General features: G+C 42.9%; 1 protein-coding gene across 1 annotated transcript in view; it reads right to left on the bottom strand.

Annotated features, from left to right (window-relative positions):
* SNTG1 (syntrophin gamma 1) overlaps positions 1-23,783 on the bottom strand; it is a 2,212,578-nt gene that overhangs the window by 990,360 nt on the left and 1,198,435 nt on the right. The window contains exon 8 of the mRNA XM_029591258.1: positions 3,679-3,736. Within this exon, the coding sequence (XP_029447118.1) occupies positions 3,679-3,736 (58 nt within the window). The remainder of the gene's footprint in view (positions 1-3,678; positions 3,737-23,783) is intronic.

Below are 23,783 nucleotides of genomic sequence, written 5' to 3'. Positions count from 1 at the left end.
AGACAAGTGAGGCTTAAATTTGCCTTGCTAAGTAGCTGTGTAAAAAGCATCCAGACATACATATTATAGAATCTGGAAGTACATGCTCATTGTTACACACAATCACATTTATTTATTATATATATCCCACTTTTTAGTACTTCAAAGTGGATTACATTCAGGTATTTTCCTATCTGCAGAGAGTTCATAATCTAAATTTGTACCTAAGGCAAAGGAGTGTAAAGTGGATTTCCCAGAATCACAAGGAGCAGGAAGAGGATTTGAATCCTAATTTCCTCTATTACTGCTACAAAACCCTAAACTATTCCTCCACTCCATTAGTGCATATCTATGTAGGAGTTTTCAAAAGTAGCATAATACTAATTTTAAGCATGCAATCTTGAGTAATGCTTTAAATATTATCTCCTATAATTCTCCCTATGCATAAATAGCAGTCAACCTACAGAAAATATGAATCTGTAGTTTTCCTTAATAAATTCTAGCCAATATATAATATTAGTGAAATATGTTGTACTCTCCATCCTCCATGAGAAACAGCTAATAAACGTGAATGTCCCAGGAAACTGAATGAGTAACTTTGTTTATCCTTGGAGGCATGACATTATACAGATTAAAGCATACACAAATAAACCACACATTTGGCACTAAACCAAAGCCAAAACAAGAGGATTATCAATCTCAATGTATCAGATTATAACTAAGTAAATTTTCATTTAAAATTAGTGCTAATATATTAATCTTTAATAAACTCTTCCAATTCTACATTCAAAAGCCAGTGTGCATCCAATACTGACTTTATATTGAATAAAATCTCAGTCTCAACACCTTACTTCTTCTCAATTAGGGGAGACTAACTTACCTGGTCCAGGGTGGATCTGCAGATGAGGACTTGGCCCAGGGTCAGGCCAAGGCCAAGGCCTGGAGATCAGCCTCGGAGCTCCTCTTTGTCGTCTTCTTTCTTTGGCTCTTCCTTGTTAAGGACTCTGGTGCATACTCCCCAGCGGAGGGCACCATTTTTATGTACGGAAGTTGAATTAGCTGTCGTACATCAAAATGGCTCTCTCCTCTGGGGAGGATATGTCGGATTTCATTAACTCCGGCATAACAACCCCAGCAGATGGTGTCAATGGGCGAAGAATAGCTAAGAAGAATATGCCAGAGAGCTCTGAGACTGACCTGAACTGAGGCCCAAGCATTGGGACCCAGCTTCTGGATCAGGCCCTGGCATTGTAAACTGGCCTCTGGGACAGGCCACAGTACAATACCTGGTCCCGGGCTCTGTCCTAGGTCAAGACCCAGGTATCAGGACCTGACCTATGGGCCGGGCATCAGCATCAGGCTTGGGTCAGGGCCTGGGTTTGTCCAATGCTCCAGGATCAGGATGCAGCCTCCAGCCCGGGTGGTGGTGTCGAGCCTGATTCTGAGCCAAGACCCAGGCCTCAGTACTGGGCCAGGATGCAGTGTTGAATTTGGTAAGTATGGAGGGAAAGGTTGCCAGGAAATTTCCCTGGCTTGGACCTTTATTTAAGTCTTGACTTAGACCTCTGCATCAGGCCAGGGCCTGGACCGAGACTGTGGCATCGCATTCGGGGGCAGGCCATAGCCCCTTCGTCAGGTCGTGGACTTTGCCTAGGTGAGGCCCAAGCTTTGGGTCTTGTCCTATTTAATAGGCAAGGCCCCTGCTCAGATCTAGGCCTAGAACCAACCATTAGCTTTTTTTTAAAATAGGTTTTCAAAACAAAATGAGATTTCGATGAAATGTCATCTGAATTAAACTTATTCCTTTTTGAAAGTGATCTGAAATGAAATAAGAAATATCATTTCTCTATTTCATTTCTCCCAAATGCCCATCCCTGTTCAGTGAATGTTGAAGTCTTATAAATGTTTGGTTTGGTATCTAAGAATTAAGATTTGATGACCTACGGAGTGAGGAAACTCACTCCAAGATGAGATTTGTGCAGTGTTCTCTCAACCTAGCTTGATGGACTCTCTACCTGGGTAACAACAAGCTAGGTTGAGAGAACATTGCACAAATCTCAACTTGGAGTGAGTTTCCTCACTCTGTAAGTCATCAGATCTTCACAAGAGACCACTGTTCAGTTCGTACGTCTCACTTTGAATGTGAAAGTGGCCCCTAACCCCCTACACTAATACTTAAACCTCACCTCGCGTTACTAGGTGGGCCTCCCATAGGGATACAAATACCTGTCTAGGGAGGAGAGACTACGGCAAGGCTCTTGCTCTCTCTCATGCATCATACTGAAACAGGCCTGTCAGGAGACATTGCACTAAGTGCAACCACATGCAATATTGGAAAATGAGGCCCCATGTGGCATTGGAAGGTTTTGCTTCAATGCTTTTAAGCCCTCACTGAGCATCAGCAACAATGTCAATGAGGGGGGCGGGGGTCTCCTGGCACTTCCGGTGTAGGGCTTCAGTGGGTGGTAAATTTCATCCGGTTAATGATTTAACCGGATATAATTTATCTAGTTAGAGGGGTGGGAAATTTTAATGTCAGCGTTTGTCTGGGTAACTCATTATTATCTATACAAACCTCTTTGAATGTGTACTCCTTTATTTATGAAAGTGTGTCTATAAAATTCATGTATGGTATATATAATGTTTGTTTTATTATTATTTTTTATGATGATCAAAATTAGAAAATATATGCTACCTGTTTTATGCTTTTGGTCACTGCTAAAGCTTACATACTTTTGTTCTTGATCCACACATTAGGACTTTGGGTTGTAACTGATTTATAGACAGCTGAAGTTGCTCGGGGGCCTGTTTACTATGGATCTTAGCATTAATGCCCATACTAAACACCTACCAATGTAGGCATTAGATAATGTATGACTGATGTTAACATGTGATATTTGCATGTATGTTAGCATTATTGTCATTTCTCCTAAAGGATCATTAAAATGCATGCAAATTATAAAAAAAATAGATTCAAATTGCTTCATTAGATATTAACCCTGGGAACTATCCAACATTAATACCTACGAGAGTTAGTATGGGCCTCAGATTGTGTAGTTAGTTTAGAAAGCTTAGGTAAGCCACATTAAACTCACAACTGGCTTGCCTCTCATCTACTTGAATATATAGTTGGGCAATTTAGTCCTCATTACCCCTTCCAGAAACAGAAAAGGACATCCCAGTCTGTATTCCCTCCCAAATAAAAGGGAACACTCTTGGTTACACCTTCAAACCCTGTGATCCCTAAAAATACCTTGCTTTGGTGTGGTAGGATTGTCAATGCTATAACAACCATGCTCAACCCCAGGCACATTCAAACATTTTACTGAAGTCAAAAGTCTTCCCTGGGAGAGGGAACCAGTTTCTCTCTTGCCATTTTGGCACTACTTTCGAAGTAATGCTGGCTAACCTCACCCCATGCTCTGACCAGCGAGCACTAGCACATGTGGGTCAGAATTCAGGAATGAGTTCAGCCAAAGCCAATATGAATTTGGTGCTGGGTCAACTTCAACAAGGTGGAAAGTTGGAGGTGGTGTAAACATAGCAACTCCATCACCTTCTGGTGCAAGGCATTTTTTGAGTCACTGGCCCTAAAGATTAGAAATGAAAACCAGTGAAACTAATCAGTTTTGTAGTCCCATGTTTCAAATAGTTCAGTACAACTTAATCTTGCCAATTGGCTTGAAAGAAGGCACCTACCTCTTTGCTCTTTGGAAATCTTGGATATGACAACTGGAATACTATGCTCTGCTCCACCCTACATATAAAATGCAAATTATAATTAATTAATCTATATTTTTTAATGCATAGCATTAAGTACCCAAATACATTTTTTCAGAAATCAAGTAAAAGCTGAATATATCACTTTTCATTTTATATAATGAAGTCTATGTTATATTGGAGACCTTCGTTTTCAGTTTTTATTTTATTTTCTCTGGAAATGTATTCATGTTTAAATAACCAACAAAACAGGAAAAAATGATTGGGGGGAAAAGGAGTCAGTTTTTTCCATTGATTTTCTGCTGCTTGGTTGATTATAATAAACATTGATAAATTCTCATGGAACATAAGATAAAAAGTGAAAACACAGGTCTGTATTTCTATTACACCTTTTTCTAATAAAAATAAATTAAAGAACCTTCACTTACATATTTTAATACCATTAAAACATATATTTAATGGAAGCAAATACTAAGATATAAAGAATACTATATTCACTCTTTCTATTTATATATAAAGTAAAATATTAGATATTAGGCAGTATAAGAAAAGAAGTGCTTATGTGTGTAAAACATACAAATCAAAAAGAAAACACTAATAGGATATAATAGAAAAAAGCAAACTATAATTTTTCTTTATTAATATATGCCAATTCTTATATTAAACAAAACCAATACCCACATCTACCAAAAATGTTGTATTTTTCTTTTTTTGTTTTGTTATGTGAAATATAATCACTTTTAAAAAAGTACTACAAATTCAACACAGAAAATTTTTTAAGATGTGCGGTGGTCATTTCAAAAATGAGCACAGGTCCCATCCAGGTTAACCTGACTCTTATTTTTAATAAGAACGACCCACCATCCACCCACGTTTTTATTATCTCTTTAATCAAAAATAATCAAAAATTCTGAAAAACTTCAAAAAATCATCCTTTAAGAATTTTATAATAAGGACAGCTCACCGCCACTCAACTTCAAACTCACAGTTCTATAACCAGTGGCAAAAAGTTATTTTTCATCTTGAACACGACGTGAAAGAAAACACTTGATTGTATCAGCTGAGCACAAGCTAAAGAGAAATGATGACTTGAAAGAGCACTTATCTTGGTATAAAAAAAGCACTTAGCTTTGATAGACAGGAGTGCTTGAACCCGACATGGCCAAGTTTCGAAAAAATTTTCCTCCTCATGGGTCACCGCTCACCCACATGCCGTTTCCGTTGATCCCAATCTTTATAGCCTTACTCCAAAATGTCAGTCCCTTAACATTTCTGGTTCACTCACAAAGTGCTGCTTCAAGAAATGTTATCCAAAATGGCGAACCATTGGAATCAACGGAGACGACATGTGAGTGAGCGGTGACCCCTGAGAAGAACATATTTTTGAAACTTGGCCATGTTGGGTTCAAGCGCTCCTGTCTATCAAAGCTAAGTGCTTTTTATACCAAGATAAGTGCTTTTTCACATCGTCATTTCTCTATAGCTTGTGCTCAGCTGATACAATCAAGTGGCAGAAATATTCTCCCTGACAAAAGCCTTTATTTCACCAAGATGGCTTCCTCAGGGAGAAAGACTGCATTGCTTTAAAAACTGTTAGTAATCTTATATTGATCAATATTGTTTCACCGTATAGTTTCTCCATTATCACATGAACATTGCTTCAGTTTTAAAGTATCATAACACAGCCTGCTTCCTTCGTTCTTCACCAATAAGGAAACATAAACTTAAACAGTGTTACACTAGTATGTTCTGCTCTTTGTAAACATAGCTTATTCAAAGAGTAAAATAAAAAAATGCATGCTTAACCACAGTCCGAAATTTTGTGTTTCAAGTTTTGGAAGAGAATTACTGTTTTACATAAAATTACTGCATAACATGTGTTGATGCAACTGAGCAGCTGCCACTGGCTAGTTAGTAGAAGAAAGAAGAAGCTGAATACAACTTATAACCTCTCCACCACCAAGATACCTATGGTATTTTTGTATCACTACATAGTCAACTGCGGACTTATTACCTAAGGTTAAACTGTGCAGGATCTTAGAGTAACATGGTCCTAAGAGACACTATACAAAAGTCCTCTATATGTGGGCATGCCCTGGCACCTGATCAAGTAGATTGCACAAGTTCAATGGTCCATCTATATATTGTGGTAGATTTTGTGGATGAGAGTGGGACTGGGACTACACAAACATCTCTCGTATAATCAGCTCATCTGTAAGTTAATCATCAACACCAGGTGACTAAGCATAATTACACCTTAGTCAAAGGAAGTTGCTGAAAACTCATATGTTGTTATACATGGCAGACTTCCTCCATACATTCCATGACGTGGTAATCTAGTTCATTCATCCATTTTCATTGTTTCTCGTACCTTGTACGCTCCGTATTAAATCCATACAAACTACTGCTGCCAAACTGTTATTGTTTTAAGGAAGAAATAAGGGCACAACTTTATTTGCACAGTAAAGATGAAAGTATTATTGTAATGTGCCTCATCAAGACACAGTCCAAACTTCTGTAACTTACATGTGCTTTGGCAATTCTATGTTCAAACACCTCCTGATATTATTATTATTCATTTTGATTTGATATTCCACTTTACTAAAGCTATCACAAAGTGTATATAGAAATAATATATGGAAAAGAAGTGTAATACATGGCAGTGAGTTTGTATATGCTGTATTATGTGCTGAAAATGATGCTTAGGCCTGCATAGGTATATATACAGGCCAAATGGCAGTTCTGCTACCAAGCAGGACGAACAATGGTGATCGGTATAAACAGGGATTCTTTATTGGTGTTTTTGGGTTAACACCAATAAAGAATCCCTGTTTATACCGATCACCATTGTTCGTCCTGCTTTTCAGCATATTGATCGGCTTCCGATTGGTTCCTGAATTTGCTACCAACCCCAGTCGGCAGATGGGTGCTGGAACAAAAAGCTACTGAAAATGCTGACTTTGTAATGACTGACTACAGTTTGGGAGAACTTATTGCTTGTATCTGAATATGCCTTTTTTGATTGTATGCTATACACATGAAGAGAGTGTAAAGTTATTAGTTACAGAGAGTGGGAGACAGGCTTGAATGGGACCCATGTTGTATTTTTGTATATAGGAGGGTATAGAAGGAGATATGGCTATTGAAGTGGGTTTTTGTTTGTTTCTTGTTTTATTTCCTTTGTGTCTTTGTGATTAGATTGTTAATTTGTGGGGGGGGTGGGTATATGATATTAAGACATTCTGATTATGGAAAGTTTTAAGGATGTCTTTTTAGAATATAATATATTCATTTGTGCAATAAAGAATCCTGACTTTTGGTGAAAAACCAAATAGCATTTTTTGTGTGAACAGTGATGGTAAAATACAGATGTTCACCCATGCGTAGGTATTAAAATCCAGCACATTGTGTAATAAATCTAAACTGACTAAAAACATTTGCTCAGTCCTTCTGTATCTTTGCCTTACTCTTCCTCTACACCTCAGCTGGAGTCTTGTTATAGGAATATTATTGTCTTACTATTATTTGTTTTCTCTTTGAATTCATTGTTTTTCCCAAGTCATCTAATCCCCAAAAACACCATTTCCCCAAATACCCTTTTTATCTCCATTTTATTTTGTCTCTTTCTCTTACCTTTTATTTCTCTTCCTTTTTACCCCTATTTTAACTATTTCTCATCACAACCTTTTATCGTTTTCCTTTTGACCTCTTTATCCTCTTCAGTGGACCATTACTGTCGGCCACTCATCTCCCTTATGCCTTTTTTTAAAATTCACTTTTGGTGGTTGTACATGTAAATAGGGATGTGAATCGTTTTTGAACGATTAAAATTATCGTCAGATAATTTTCAAATCGTCCTAAATTGTTAGAGTGCACGATACAATACAAATGCCCCTGATTATCGTCAGGGGCATTTGTATTGTATCGTTAAATAGGGCACTGGGAATTATTTGGGGGAGGGCGGGAAAACCGGCACACCAAAACAACCCTAAACCCACCCCGACCCCTTTAAAACCAATTTCCTTAGTCTCCCCCACCCTCCCGAACCCCCCGAAAATGTTAAATTACCTGGTGGTCCAGTGGGGGGGGGGGGGGGGCCTGGCGCGATCTCCCACTCTCGGGCCATCGGCGCCATTTTGGCTGCCACTAATTAAAATGGTGCCGATGGCCCGATAAAAAAAAACCCCCACCCGAACCCTTTAAATCAACCCCCCTTAGCCTCCCCCCAACCTTTAAAGATGGCGCCGGCCATCCAGTGCTCCTATCATGTGACAGGGGCCGGCCAATGGCAACGGATACCCTGTCACATGGTAAGGGCAAAGGGCATCGGCCGCCATTTTTCTTTAGAACAGCTGATGCCTGGGAACGGGAAATCTCTCCCCTGAGGCCCGCTGGATCTCTCCTCTCCCCGAGGACCCCCTGGTCTGTTCCCGAGGCCCCCCGAGGCCCCCTGGACCACCAGGTAATTTTAAAGGTTTTGGGGGGTCAGGAGGGTGGGGTCGATTTAAAGGGTCGGGTGTTTTGTTTTTTTTTAGCGGCGCGGGCCTCCCTAAAAAAAAAATTAGCGATGTGGAATTGGAATCGGAAACAATTCCAATTCACATATCTTAACAATCAGATTCCCCCCCCCCGCCAGCCGAATCTGATCGTTAAGACGATCTGGCACACGATTCACATCTCTACATGTAAATGCTATTTACAGGCATAAAATTCAATTTTATGCATGTAAGTTGCACTTAGATTACATAAGCCAAATTTTATGTGCATAAAAGTTATGCACACAAACCTACAAAGAAGAATTGAATGCACATCCATACAGAATTGAGGCAATAGGTTTTTCCTAGTAAAAGATGTGTGCATTTATTCAGTTCATATTTGATGGTTTGTACATGTAACCTGTTTTACTACTTTCATGCATAAAAATCAAATTTTAGGCACATAAAATGGAATTTACGTGAATAATATCTAAAATAAATTGCTCAAAAAGAAAACAACCAAACTATTTTTTACTGTTACTCCTCTTATCCATCATACAATGATGCAGAATATATTTCCATACCTAATTGCATTACTAGAAACTGTAACATGGGATAGACTTCGTTTTTTCGGAACTTCCCAGGGTCTTATGGCCTGGATTGGCCACAGTTGGAAACAGGATGCTGAGTTTGATGGGCCCTTGGTCTGACCCAGTATGGCATGTTCTTATGTTCTTATGTTCATTGTTCTATTCCTGAAGGTATGATCTGCTGTCAGGGCAGACTGCACTACTATGAACTATCATCAAATTGTGCCTAATACAACTAAATTAATAATATATTACAGTAGTCATATTGATTCTGAAGAAAGTTGGATTTTTACTGTGTCCCTGAATCATTTTAAAGGTCCAACAAAAAGTACATGAGCAATTGAGACCACACTGGTCCTTCCTTGAGATGTCATTGGTAGGATTACAAAAAGGACATTTTTTTCTTTAGAGGCTGCTGTGAAAGTAGAAATTCCTACAATAGAGATCATCGTGAGATATTTAGTGGTGATTGGATTAGCATGAAATAGATATAGTAATTTTAGTTTCTGGAGGTATTAGAAATGTGAGCAGAATTAAAATTTCTCAGAATCATGGACCCAATGTCCATTAATTTAAATTTAGCACATATTTCAGTTCCCATATTCTTCTTTTCTGTGCTTTTTAAATTGTTTTTAAAAACTAATATTGATGGGTCAGAGAGTGAGTGTAGTGGTAGGGAGAAATGTTGTTTTTTTGGGCTTTGGAAGATTTTATTGTAAAACCTGGATAACAATTAATATATTTTATAAATAAACAAGTAAATATACTGTATAATAGTGATCTGCATTTGTTTAAAACAAATGAGTAAACACAATGAATGAGTCTACATTTGTTTCATTTGTGGTCCCCTAAAATGAATGGAGGGTCCTTTGAATGAGCAAAAAATATTTGCCTCATTCATTTATGTTTCCTATTCAAGTCTATGTTCAATTGAAGTCTATGATTGTGCACTGCTGAGCAAAAACTACTGGTAACTATAACAAACAACTCTTGTATATGTGATCTCACAGCTATTTCAGAGCCCTTTCAGAGCCAAGGCAGGACAAGTCACAATGAAGTATCTTTCTAATTGTAGTCTATAGTATGCTATATGGATCAATTCACATTGACATCTTCCCACTATAAAATCTGTACATGTGAAAGAAGCAGTCTGAATTTCTTACTAGCTCTTCCAGAGTAAGGACATATAGAAACTATCACAGAGTTTTAAAAAGCTTAGAAACTTTGTATTTGACACTTGCTAAAAGGCTGCCGCTGATCTTTAAGTGCTTCAGTGGTCTTACACACTATGCCAGAAAGAGAGACTATGCACTGCTGCAGATTTTGATTTTTCTCTTCCATGGGGAGGATCAGGGTGGGAGACAATGTGGGAGATTACTACTGCAGCAGTGCTATTAATTTTTTTGTCTCTGTCTGGACACTCATGAGGTAGCAGTGCATACTCAGAGACTAAAGGGAAGAGTCTTACTAGGATGCCAATCTTTTTCTGTTAGTGTTTAACAGTTGTTTTGTGTGCAGAGTCAGTCAGCATTAGTGTTCACAGCACAGCATATATGCACATGTTTCTGTTGTGTTTGAGACAGACAATTCTCCACACAGTGAGTAGTACTATGAGTATAAATAATATATTTGTAATAGCCAAACCTCAGCAGTGCACTTCAACAAATTCCATTGTCAGAAAAAAGGAGAGGAGAGAATGTTGGCAAAGTTGGTTAGGGTAGAGAGATTGGTGGAGAGTGAGCCCAGCATAGTAGCAGTGAGATCACAGGCAGTCCTGCTTCAAAATTAAAGAGTTACTTTTTTTAGCCACAGAGTGACAGAATTGGAAGGAAGATCAAGGCAGATGAAATTTGGAAGCCACCTATTCCTTTCTTTCTTGTTTTGGAGTAGGGGTCTTGCTCTGCCTCCTCCCATGACCCAGAAATATTTCCTTAGGGTTCTTGCTGCAACTATGTCTTCCAGTGTTGCCCCCTGAAATACCACCTTGGAGATTATGCTGTTAATATGTTTACCTGCTATGCCTATTAGAGATGTGTAGTTGTTTGCAACAAAATGGGAAATAAGATGAAATGACCTACTTCGTTGCATTTCAGGAAGAAAAAAACAATTTCAAGGGTTTTCATATCTTTTTTTTCCAAGAACTCCACATCTAACAGCCCCCAGCCCCCACCCCAATCCTTCACATGGTAGAAGCTGTGGATGTGCCAGAGAGACGCCATACGTTGCATTCGGGATTCGGATTCGTCGGGGAGCAAATACGTTGCACTTGGCCGTATGGCACCCCAATGCCTTAATACGGCGATTTCTATTCGTGACCCAGCTAAAATTAAAATTAAAAACAATCCTCCACCCTCCTGACCACCCAAGACTTTCTAAAACTCCCTGGTGGTCCGGCGGGGGGTCCGGGAGCCATTCCCTGCACTCTCACACCCCTCGGTGCTGGTTTAATCACGGCGCCGATAGTCTTTGACCTACAATGTCACAGGGGCTACCGGTGTCATTGGTCAGCCCCTGTCCACATGGCCATCGGCGCCATCTTGTGCTCCTACCATGTGACAGGGACTGACCAATGGCACCGGTAGCCCCTGTGACATAGTATGGGCAAAGGCTATCGGCACCATTTTGATTACTGGCAGCCGATGGCCCGAGGGCAGGAGATCGCTCCGGGACCCCCGCTGGACCCCCAGGGACTTTTGGCCAGCTTGGGGGGGCCTCCTGACCCCCACAAGCCTTGCCAAAAGTTCCAGTGGGGGTCCGGGAGCGACCTCCTGCACTCCAGCCATTGGATGCCAGTACTCAAAATGGCGCCGATCGCCTTTGCCCTCACTATGTCACAGGGACCAACGGTGCTCCTGGACCCCTGCTGGACTTTCAGCAAGTCTTCTAGGGGTCAGGAGGCCCCCCAAAGCTGGGCAAAAGTCCCTGGGGGTCCAACAGGGGTCCTGGAGCGATCTCATGTGAGAGGGTGTGAGAGTGCAGGGGATGGTTCCCGGACCCCCTGCTGGACCACCAGGGAGTTTTTGTAAGTCTTGGGGGGGGGGGGGTGTCAGGAGGGTGGAGGGGTTTGTTTAAATTGATTTATTTAGGCGGCCGAATAATTCGGCAAAGATTTGTGTATTCGTGGGGAATCGCGATACATTTCGCTTCCCCACGAATACAACCAATATGGCAACATCTGTTGCGAATTGCCAATACGTAGGGACCGAATGCACACCCCTAGTATAAGCATTCAAAATGGCACAGGTGGTGCTTTACATTGTGACAGGAGCTACCGGTGCCATTGGCCAGCCCCTGTCACATGGTAAGAGCATAGTGCCACTGGCGCCGTTTTGAAAATTGACAGCTGATGGCCCTTGGGAGCTGGAGATTGTTCTGAGCTCCTGGGCTCCCTGCTGGACCATCAGAGATATTGAGTCTTGGGAGTATCGAGAGGGTTGGGAGCTTTACATTTAGTTAAATTTGAAGGATTAGGGTGGGGTTCTTTTTTTCATTTTTTAAAAATGAAATAAAATGTCTGATTCGGGGTGGACTGAAATGGCTCACCCCTGAACTGAAAAGTGAACCGGCATAACATTTTTTTTTTATGCACATCACTGATGCCTACTATGTACCAGCATGGGAGTTTTGATACCTGTGTATTGTTTACTGCTTGAATCTCCACATAGGATACTACCCTGTTTGTTAATAGGTTATACTGGAATGTTTTTTTCCTCAGAAAATATATGTGAAAAAAGTAAGAAAATAATAATCATACAGGTTTCTCCTCTACACTACCACTTTCATAGCTCTTCATTTTGTTCTATTTTTCTACAATCTCAGCCTAGGTATATCCTTTCAAAAAATAAAATATGAAAAAATACAGGTTTCTCCTCCCACCCCACCTTTTTTATAGATATTCATATTGTTCTACCTCTCTGTGATGCTGAGCAGTCAGGACTAGCCAGATAACAGACTCCAAGCTGGACTCTAGCAACAATCTTTATAAGCTTCTTTATTGTTAGCAATAGGAAGCAAAACAAATTAGCTGGTTTATGCAATTCAACAAAACAGTTGTGATTTAAATTTCATATTCTCAAGGCTTTTGTCTCTCTCCCTGGGCCTCCCTCATCCATCTGACCTTGGTCTTAACCCTGCTTGCATTGATGTACCCTATCCCAGAAACGATTGCTGGGTTGGGACTTAAAGAAGACTAATATAGATAATTGTACCCATTTCTTTAGGTGATCTGAGGGAGTTCCTTACATGCTCCTGCTCACCCTTTTAGAATCCCAGCCTAGTTCTCCCAACCTGTTTGCTTGTTGGTTATACTTGGGTATTTTGTCCCAGAATAAAAAATGTGTAAAAAGAAAAACAAATACATGTTTCTCCTTCCACCACACAACGTTTACAGATCTCTATCTTGTTGTCAAGGTCTGTCTAGGCCTTTGTGCTATATATGGTTCCATTTGGTGGTTCGTAAATCCTTTGTTCTGTTTATAATTCCCTATACTATATGCCTTGGTGGTTTATAAGCCTTTGTACTATTTATGATTCACCTCCTTCCATTCCTTTGTCATTTATATACCATTGCACTGCTTGTGTTTCACATCTTTGTGTTGTTTTCCATTCACAGCACTCCATGGCTTATCATTTTATATAGTTTTGTGCTATCTGTGATGGACCACCCTCTATGCCTTGGAAGTTTAGACCCCTTTGTACTATTTGTGATGACTGCACTCTATGCCTTGGTGATTTAGTGCTTGTTGTGATGGACCGCAATCCACACCTTCTTATTGGTGTAATTTTTTTTATTAAGTATTTTAAAACAAAGAAGCAGGTACAAGGGAACCATGAATCATATAAAACCATATGACTTACATTCAGTCAGTCTGGGTTTGTATAACAATGAACATCAGTGAAACAATACACATCAGTCTATTGATGGTTCCACATATAACCTCAGTATTATAGATATTAGGGAAAAATGAGAGTAAGAGAAAGATAGAAGTAAGTAAAGAAGAAAAAAGGAGAAATAATGGGTGCCAATCATGAAGACCATAGTGTTAACCTGCAGGTAAGATTATTTGTTTTACTTATTTATTTATTTATTTATTTATTTATTTATTTATTTAAGGGTTTTTATATACCGCAGCACATTTGGAACATCACCTCGGTTTACAGAATAACATAACACAGCAACAGGCTTTACAGAAAACATGTAAACATAATAACTGGTAGCAGGCATAAAATATCTATACTTAGAATGTAAAGGCTTCCACACTAGAGACCATTTTGCTAGTCTGTTACATTTAACCACCATTGTCTTCTCATATTTACAATACAGACAAACCGAGTTCCACTAAAGATGATGCAAAAGCAGATCACTATGCTTCCAGTTGGACATAATGTTATGTGAAGCTACTGTGATTAGGAAATCTAATAACTTCTTTTGGGGAAGAGGGAGGTCTAAGGAAAAATTTGCCCCCTTAAGGAAAATTATAGCATAAGTAATAGGCTTGGTGAGGGGCAGCATGGAGGAAATGGTTTTCCAAATTTGTTGCCAAAAAGAGTTGACATAGGGACAGGAAAAGAGCATATGCTGCAAGGTTGTTTTAGGAGTTAAGCAGGTCCAGCAGTTGTGAGACATAAGAAGACCGGCTCGATGTAATTTCCAGGGAGTCCATAGAGCTATATGCATTATAAAAAAAGGACATAAGAACATAAGAACATGCCATACTGGGTCAGACCAAGGGTCCATCAAGCCCAGTATCCTGTTTCCAACAGTGGCCAATCCAGGCCATAAGAACTTGGCAAGTACCCAAAAACTAAGTCTATTCCATGTTACCGGTGCTAGTAATAGCGGTGGTTATTATCTAAGTCAACTTAATTAATAGAAGGTAATGGACTTCTCCTCCAAGAACTTATCCAATCCTTTATTAAACACAGCTATACTAACTGCACTAATCACATCTTCTGGCAACACATTCCAGAGTTTAATTGTGCGTTGAGTGAAAAAGAACTTTCTCTGATTAGTTTTAAATGTGTCACATGCTAACTTCATGGAGTGCCCCCTAGTCTTTCTATTATCCGAAAGAGTAGAAAACTGATTCACATCTACCCGTTCTAGACATCTCATGATTTTAAATACCTCTATCATATTCCCCCTCAGCCGTCTCTTCTCCAAGCTGAAAAGTCCTAACCTCTTTAGTCTTTCCTCATAGAGGAGCTGTTCCATTCCCTTTATCATTTTAGTAGCCCTTCTCTGTATCTTCTCCATCGCAATTATATCTTTTTTGAGATATGGTGACCAGAATTGTACAGAGTATTCAAGGTGTGGTCTCACCATGGAGCGATACAGAGGCATTATGACATTTTCCATTTTATTCACCATTCCCTTTCTAATAATTCCCAACATTCTGTTTGCTTTTTTGATTGCTGCAGCACACTGAACCGACGATTTCAATGTGTTATCCACTATGACGCCTAGATCTCTTTCTTGGCTAGTAGCACCTAATATGGAACCTAACATTGTGTAACTATAGCATGGGTTATTTTTCCCTATATGCATCACCTTGCACTTGTCCACATTAACTTTCATCTGTCATTTTGATGCCCAATTTTCCAGCCTCACAAGATCTTCCTGCAATTTATCACAATCTGCTTATGATTTAACTACGCTGAACAATTTTGTTCTTATGTTCTTATTATTACCTTACTTGTCGTATTTCTTTCCAGATCATTTATAAATATAATGAAAAGTAAGGGTCCCAATACAGATCCCTGAGGTACTCCATGGCCCACTCTCTTCCACTGAGCAAATTGTCCATTTAATCCTACTCTGTTTCCTGTCTTTTAGCCAGTTTGTAATCCACGAAGGACATTGCCACCTGTCCCATGACTTTTTATTTTTCCTAGAAGCCTCTCATGAAGAACTTTGTCAAATGCCTTCTGAAAATCCAAGTACACTACATCTACAGGTTCACATTTATCCACATGTTTATTAACTCCTTCAAAAAAGTGAAGCAGATTTGTGAGGCAAGAGGATTGAGTGAGGCAGGAGGATTGAGTCAAACTGGAAGATAGTGAAATGCGTGTGGATATGGACCATAAATGTTGCCATACTTTGTCAGTGAGATGAACATCTATGTCTGTGGTCCAAGCTGAATGTAAACATTTTTTTGGGGAACACACAGAGGAATGTGCCTGGAATGCCCTTCCGGAGGAAGTGGTGAAGACCAGAACTGTGAAAGACTTCAAAGGGGCGTGGGATAAACACTGCGGATCCATAAAGTCAAGAGGCCGCCAATGAAGAGTGGGTGACTGGCCAGAATGATGGCTATTGACACAATACCCTTATTAAATAAACATACACATGCTTACTGTGACTCCTACATCGCTCAAAGCTTCAACAGCAAGAGGTAATAGAAAAAAGGATTTGCACTCACAAAGAGGGGAGTAGCTGGCTTGTTACGGCGGTTACTACCCCAAACCAAATATGCCTGATACTTCACTTTCAATGCATATACAGCATAGCTCTCTGCTTCAATGACAGGAGAGAAGAATAACTGATACTTCAAACATCCAGCAGAGCTCTCTGCTACAACGGCAAGGGAGAAGAAAAAGGGTTCGCACTCAAAAAGCAGGGAGTAGCTGGCTTGTTACGGCGGTTACTACCCCAAACCAAATGTGCCTGATACTTCACTTTCCATGCATATCCAGCATAGTTCTCTGCTTCATCGGCATGGGAGAAAGACTGATACATCACGCATTTCCAGCATAGCTCTCTGCTTCAACGGCAGGGGAACAAAAACCAAAAAAACAAAAACAAAAACAAAAAACTGATGCTTCACGCATATCCTGCATAGCTTCAACGACAGGGGTGAAGAAAAAAAGGATTCGCAATCACAAAGCGAGGAGTAGCTGGCTTGTTACGGCGGTTACTACCCCAAACCAAATGTGCCTGATACTTCACTTTCAATGCATATCCAGCATGGCTCTCTGCTTCAACGGCAGGGGAGAAGAAAAAAAACCCAACAAGGGCTGTACAACATAGTCTAGGTAAAACAAATAAGCATGGGTGTAGCTTGCTTATCGCGGCGGTTACTGCCCCTACTACCCCTAACTAATCAAGCTAGATATTTCACTTGGATGCAGCTCCATCACTGCTCTCTACATTAATGGTGGGGGTGAAAGGGGAATAGAACAAGGAGCTAAGAGAAACAGATAAGAATGAGAGAATGTATGAGGCTTGCTGGGCAGACTGGATGGGCCATTCGGTCTTCTTCTGCCGTCATTTCTATGTTTCTATGTTTCTATGTTTCTATGATATGGTTATTAGTTTATATAGGTGGGAGGCTGCACATCATTTGGCTCCATACTCCTGATAAAATTTGAGAAGAGAAGGACACTTATCCACATGGAGGGTTAGAAGAAAATTAGAGTGAAGAATACTCCTTAACTGTAACCTTTTATAAAACTGAGTTTCAGGGAGGCCAAATTTCATTTGAAGCACTGGGAAAGATAAGAGGTCAGAGCCCTCCATTATCCAAGAAAGAAACCTTATGTCCTTGTTTTGCCAAACAGGCCAATTAAGAGAATGATCCCCAATTTTCAATAATGGATTATTCCATAGAGGGGCCATATTAGATTTGTTCCACGAGCACGCATCCTTATGGCAAATGGAGTTGAATGCCGTATATGATCTATAAAGAGACCTTAAAATAGGATTGGATGCATGCAGAGAGCAAATTCATGCCTGGAAAACAAGAAAGTGGGTACGGAGAAAGAAAGCTATGCTCAGCGCATAACCATTGAGGACTCTCCCAAGGATCTCTTCCAGGAACAAAGTGGTGATAGGCCTGTTGTAGTATATACGCTTGATGGTATGCGTCCAAGTCAGGGAAGTTAAAACCTCCATCTATTTTTGCAGCCCTCAATTTAGATAATGCAATTCTAGGGACCTTATGTTGCCAAAGGAAATTTATGAGAAGGATGTCTATATGTTTGTAAAAGTCTTTTGAGACGAATATGGGCAACATGGAGAGTATATAAGTAATCTTTGGGGCAATAACCTTAAAAACTGAAATAAGATTGAGATCATCTTCGTCTCGTTCAGGTGACCATTGATTGCTAGGGATGTGAATCTTTTTTTGACGATTTAAAATATCGTCTGATATATTTTAAATCGTCAAAAATCGTTAGGGCTACGATACAATACCAATTCCCCCGATTTATCGTCAACAAATCGTAAATAGGGGGAAGGGGGAGGGCAGGAAAACCGGCACACTAAAACACCCTAAAACCCACCCCCAACCCTTTAAATTAAATCCCCCACCCTCCCGAACCCCCCCCCCCAAATGCCTTAAATTACCTGGGGGCCCAGCGGCGGTCCGGAACGGCCTCCTGCAATTGAATCGTGTTGTCTTCAGCCGGCGCCATTCTGCGCCGCCATTTTGCAAAATGGTGGCGCAAAATGGCGGCGGCCATAGACCAACACGATTCGACTGCAGGAGGTCGTTCCGGACCCCCGCTGGACTTTTGGCAAGTCTTGTGGGGGTCAGGAGGCCCCCCCCAAGCTGGCCAAAAGTCCCTGGGGGTCCCTGGGGGTCCGGGAGCAATCTCCTGCCGCAAATCGTTTTCCGTACGGAAAATGGCGCCGGCAGGAGATCGACTGCAGGAGGTCATTCAGCGGGGGTTCCGGCTGAACGACCTCCTGCAGTCGATCTCCTGCCGGCGCCATTTTCCGTATGGAAAACGATTCGCGGCAGGAAATCGCTCCCGGACCCCCGCTGGACCCCCAGGGACTTTTGGCCAGCTTGGGGGGGCCTCCTGACCCCCACAAGACTTGCCAAAAGTCCAGCGGGGGTCCGGAACGACCTCCTGCAGTTGAATCGTGTTGGTCTATGGCCGCCGCCATTTTGCAAAATGGCAGCGCAGAATGGCGCCGGCTGAAGACAACACGATTCAATTGCAGGAGACCGTTCCGGACCACCGCTGGACCCCCAGGTAATTTAAGGCATTTGGGGGGGTTCGGGAGGGTGGGGGATTTAATTTAAAGGGTCGGGGGTGGGTTTTAGGGTGTTTTAGTGTGCCGGTTTTCCTGCCCTCCCCCATCCCCCGATTTAGCTACGGACCGCCGCTGGACCCCCAGGTAATTTAAGACATTTGGGGGGGGGGGGTCGGGAGGGTGGGGGATTTAATTTAAAGGGCCGGGGGTGGGTTTTAGGGGGTTTTAGTGTGCCGATTCACGATTTTCATGATACTCTAAACGATTCACGATTCACGATTCACGATTTTCGATTCACGATTCACGATTTTCATGATACTCTAAACACCCAACGGCGACGATACGATTCCCTCCCCCTCCCAGCAGAAATCGATCGTTAAGACGATCGAGGACACGATTCACATCTCTATTGATTGCACAGTTTCAAATGATTGTAAAAAATCAACGAGGTCTTATGGATTATGAAACAGTTTTGTTTGATTATGGCAGGTTACCCACATTTGAGCCGGGTATAGCTAGCCATATTTTGCCACTAGTGTTTGTAGATGATGCCGCAAAGCTAAAAAGGCCTTCCGTTTGTCCACTGTGGTTTTTGCGAGATCAGGGACAAATAATATGGTGTGGCCTTTGTAGTATATAGGTGCTAGGGTGCGAGCGGCAGCAAAAATAGCCAAAACTTGAGGGTATTGCAGTACTTTAAAAATAATCGGCCTGGGATATTTCGAGTTTCACAGGAGTTTCGATGGAATTGTATGTGCGCATTCTAATTCGAACGGATGTTCAAATTCTATATGCAAGCTGGTGGGAATCAGTTAAGAAAGAAATTTCATGAGGTCCGAAACTTCAGCCCTTTTCAGAATTCCTAGAATTCTGATATTGTTACACCGATAACGGTTGGAAAGATCCTCAAGGTTCTGCTGCAACCGGAGCAGCAACCGGAGCAGCAGTTAACAAAAGAGATGAGACTTGAGATTCAACATCATCTATACGGGATTGAAACAACTCCATTATCACCAACATGGTCTGTAAATCACCCCAAATGGCTGTCATCGCCTCTATATTGACTTGAATTAAGTCTTTAAGTTGTTTGAACTCCGTGAGCACTAAATCTGCTGATACCATTACTTTTGGCAGTAGGGATGTGAATCGTTTTTCAACGATTAAAATTATCGTCTGATAATTTTAATATCATCTTAAATCGTTATAGAACACAATACAATAGAAATTCTAACGATTTATCGTTAAAAATCGTTAAATACCAGGGGTGTTGTGATCTTCCTGCACACAGTGCCCTATTCCTGATACCAGGAGTGTTGTGATCTTCCTGCATGCAGTGCCCTATCCCTGATACCGGGATGTGTGCAAGAAGATCACAACACCCCGGGTAACCGGGATAGGGCACTGTATGCAGGAAGATCACAACACCCCCGGTATCAGGAATAGGGCACTGTGTGCAGGAAGATCACAACACTCCTGGTATCAAGGATAGGGAACTGTATGCAGGAAGATCACAACACCCCTGGTATCAGGGATAGGGCACTGTGTGCAGGAAGATCACAACACCCCGGAAGAGTGAGGGTCAGGCAGCTCCCCCCTGTCTGTGAAGCCTGCCTCTCACTAGTAATGCAGGGAGGGAGCTGTCTCAGCCTCACCATCCTCCCCCCCCCCCCCCACCCACACACCATTCACTGGCTGGGACATGGGGGAGGGGAGGAATGAGGGTCAGGAAGCTCCCCCCTGTCTGTGAAGCCAGCCTCTCACTAGTAATGCAGGGAGAGAGCTGTCTCACCCTTCACCATCCTCCTCCCCCCCTCACCCACACACCATTCACTTGCTGGGACTTGGGGGAAGGGAGGAGTGAGGGACAGGCAGCTCTCCCCTGCCTGTGAAGCCAGCCTCTCACTAATAATGCAGGGAGGGAGCTGTCTCCGCCTTCACCATCCTCCCACCCCCCACTCACCCACACACCATTCACTTGCTGGGACTTGGTGGAAGGGAGGAGTGAGGGACAGGCAGCTCCCCCCTGTCTGTGAAGCCAGCCTCTCACTAATAATGCAGGGAGGGAGCTGTCTCCGTCTTCACCATCCTCCCACCCCCCACTCACCCACACACCATTCACTGGCTGGGACATGGGGGAGGGGAGGAGTGAGGGTCAGGCAGCTCCCCCCTGTCTGTGAAGCCAGCCTCTCACTAGTAATGCAGGGAAGGAGCTGTTTCAGCCTCACCATCCTCCCCCCCCCCCTCACCCACACACCATTCACTGGCTGGGACATGGGGGAGGGGAGGAGTGAGGGTCAGGAAGCTCCCCCCTGTCTGTGAAGCCAGCTTCTCACTAGTAATGCAGGCGGGAGAAGGCACTGCATGCAGGAAGATCACAACACCCCTGGTGCCAGGGTTAGGGCACTGTGTGCAGGAAGATCACAACACTCCTGGTATTAATAGGGATAGGGCACTGTGTGTACATGAAGATCACAACACCCCTGGTGCCAGGGTTAGGGTACTGTGTGCAGGAAGATCACAACACCCCTGGTATTAGGGTTAGGGCACAAGTTCTAGTCACATTGACTGATCACATTACTTTTTTTGTCAAGCTACCAACTGTTTCCATTTCCCATCCCCCATATACTGTCAGTGGGAACCTTGGTAACATGAATAAATAAGAGGGCAGCCAATAGGAATACATATTCATTCCTAAACTGACCTTAACTGACCTGAAAAGTGTCAAATTGTATCAATTTCTGTTAGTGCACACTAACTCCCGTTAGTGCGCACTAATCGGAAAAAACGATTTTTAACGATTTTTCAATGAAATAATCGTGCCAAACACGATTTTCTTCTCCTGCAACACGATTTCAATCGTTAAGACGATATGGCACATGATTCACATCCCTATTTGGCAGTAGGGCTTTGTCTGGCGACGGAGGATCCGGTTTCGCTCTTTTGGAGCCAGAAGCCGCCTGTTCTGTTAGCGTTTTGAGGTGTTGAAGTGCATTCTTGTGTACTGCGGAGATGGCCACTTCCACGGGGAGGAGCCCCATGAGGAACCGCAGTACTAGGCTAGACTCTATTCATGCAGACTCAGAGAATTTGTATTTATTACACAGTTTGATGGTACTGCTCGGGGTGGGGAGAAGAAAGGCAACCCAGTAGAAGCAGTCCAGGGGTCTTCGACAGAGGAGACCAGTAGAGATGTGAATCGTGTCCTCGATCGTCTTAACGATCGATTTCGGCTGGGAGGGGGAGGGAATCGTATTGTTGCCGTTTGGGTGTGTAAACTATCGTGAAAAATCGTTAAAATCGTGAGCCGGCACACTAAACCCCCCTAAAACCCACCCCGACCCGTTAAATTAAATCCCCCACCCTCTCGAACCCCCCCCCAAATGCTTTAAATTACATGGGGATCCGGCGGTGGTCCAGAACGGCGGCGGTCCAGAACGGTCCCCTCAATAGAACTGTGTTGTCTTCAGCCAACGCCATTTTTCAAAATGGCCGCCGCAAAATGGCGGCGGCCATAGACAAAAACGATTCGACGGAGGAGGTCGTTCCGGACCCCCGCTGGACTTTTGGCAAGTCTTGTGGGGGTCAGGAGGCCCCCCCAAGCTGGCCAAAAGTTTCCTGGGAGTCCAGCGGGGTTCCGGGAGCGATTTCTTGCCGCAAATCGTTTTCGTATGGAAAATGGCGCCGGCAGGAGATCGACTGCAGGAGGTCGTTCAGCGGGGGTTCCGGACCGCCGCTGAACGACCTCCTGCACTCGATCTCCTGCCGGCGCCATTTTCCGTACGAAAACGATTAGCGGCAAGTAATCGCTCCCGGAACCCCGCTGGACTCCCAGGAAACTTTTGGCCAGCTTTGGGGGGCCACCTGACCCCCACAAGACTTGCCAAAAGTCCAGCGGGGGTCCGGAATGACCTCCTCCGTCGAATCGTTTTTGTCTATGGCCGCCGCCATTTTGCGGCGGCCATTTTGAAAAATGGCGCCGGCTGAAGACAACACGATTCTATTGAGGGGGCCGTTCCGGACTGCCGCCGTTCTGGACCACCGCCGGATCCCCAGGTAATTTAAAGCATTGGGGGGGGGTTCAGGAGGGTGGGGGATTTAATTTAAAGGGTCGGGGGTGGGTTTTAGGGGGTTTTAGTGTGCCGGTTTTCCTGCCCTCCCCCTTCCCCCGATTTACGATTTTTTAACGATAAATCGGGGCAATTGGTATTGTATCGTGGCCCTAACGATTTTTTGACGATTTAAAATATATCGGACGATATTTTAAATCGTCAAAAAATGATTCACATCCCTAGAGACCAGTCCCACTCTTGAGTAGATAAAAGGCAATGCAGGGTAGTAGAGGCAGGACCCGGATGTAGACTCCAAGTGCTGAAGCTGAAGGAGGAACAGACTGAGAGTGTTAGTACTCACTGAGTAGTTAGCCGTATTGATTAAGATCCTGGCAGGCAGAAGCAAAGCAGTTGCAGGCATCAGTGTAGGGAGCGCAGGCCCTCGAGGAACAAGGACCCGGTTTCCCAGATAGGTGCCTGAAAGAGAGAAGATGGGCCCCCAAGGAACGGGTACCCAGGTTAGTGTTGAATTACCTGAAGGGCAGAGAGAGAGCTTCCAGCGGCTGCTGGGAAGCGGCAGTGCTGCTTAGACCAGAGCGATTCCAATCCTTGCTAACTCAGTTTGTTAGCAAATGAAGGGCAGGCTAACTATCAGGATGTGCTGACGTCATTCGGTAGAGACGCCCCCGAGGTTCCCGCCATGACATGGATAAAGACGTGGGTGGCTTGCGCGCACCCTAGGAGGCACTTAGGAGAACATGGCGAACGCGATCGCCATTGCTGATCTGGGGACGCCGGGGAAAGCGGCATGAAGATGCAGTGGCAGCCAACTTCCCAAGCCTTGAGGATAAAGAAGGAAGAAAGGTGAGGCACAAAGGTCGAAGCCATCTGAGACCAACAGACCCAACACCGCCACAAACGCGCCTTCAATTTTCCCCGATTTGCTGGTTTCCATCAAACGAATGGGAATGAAGCTAGGTGACTA

Source organism: Rhinatrema bivittatum, chromosome 2, assembly GCF_901001135.1.
Source record: "Rhinatrema bivittatum chromosome 2, aRhiBiv1.1, whole genome shotgun sequence".
Classification (NCBI taxonomy): Eukaryota; Metazoa; Chordata; class Amphibia; order Gymnophiona; family Rhinatrematidae; genus Rhinatrema; species Rhinatrema bivittatum.
The sequence above is the reverse complement of the archived record's forward strand: the minus strand, read 5'-3'. Positions and strand labels throughout refer to the sequence as shown.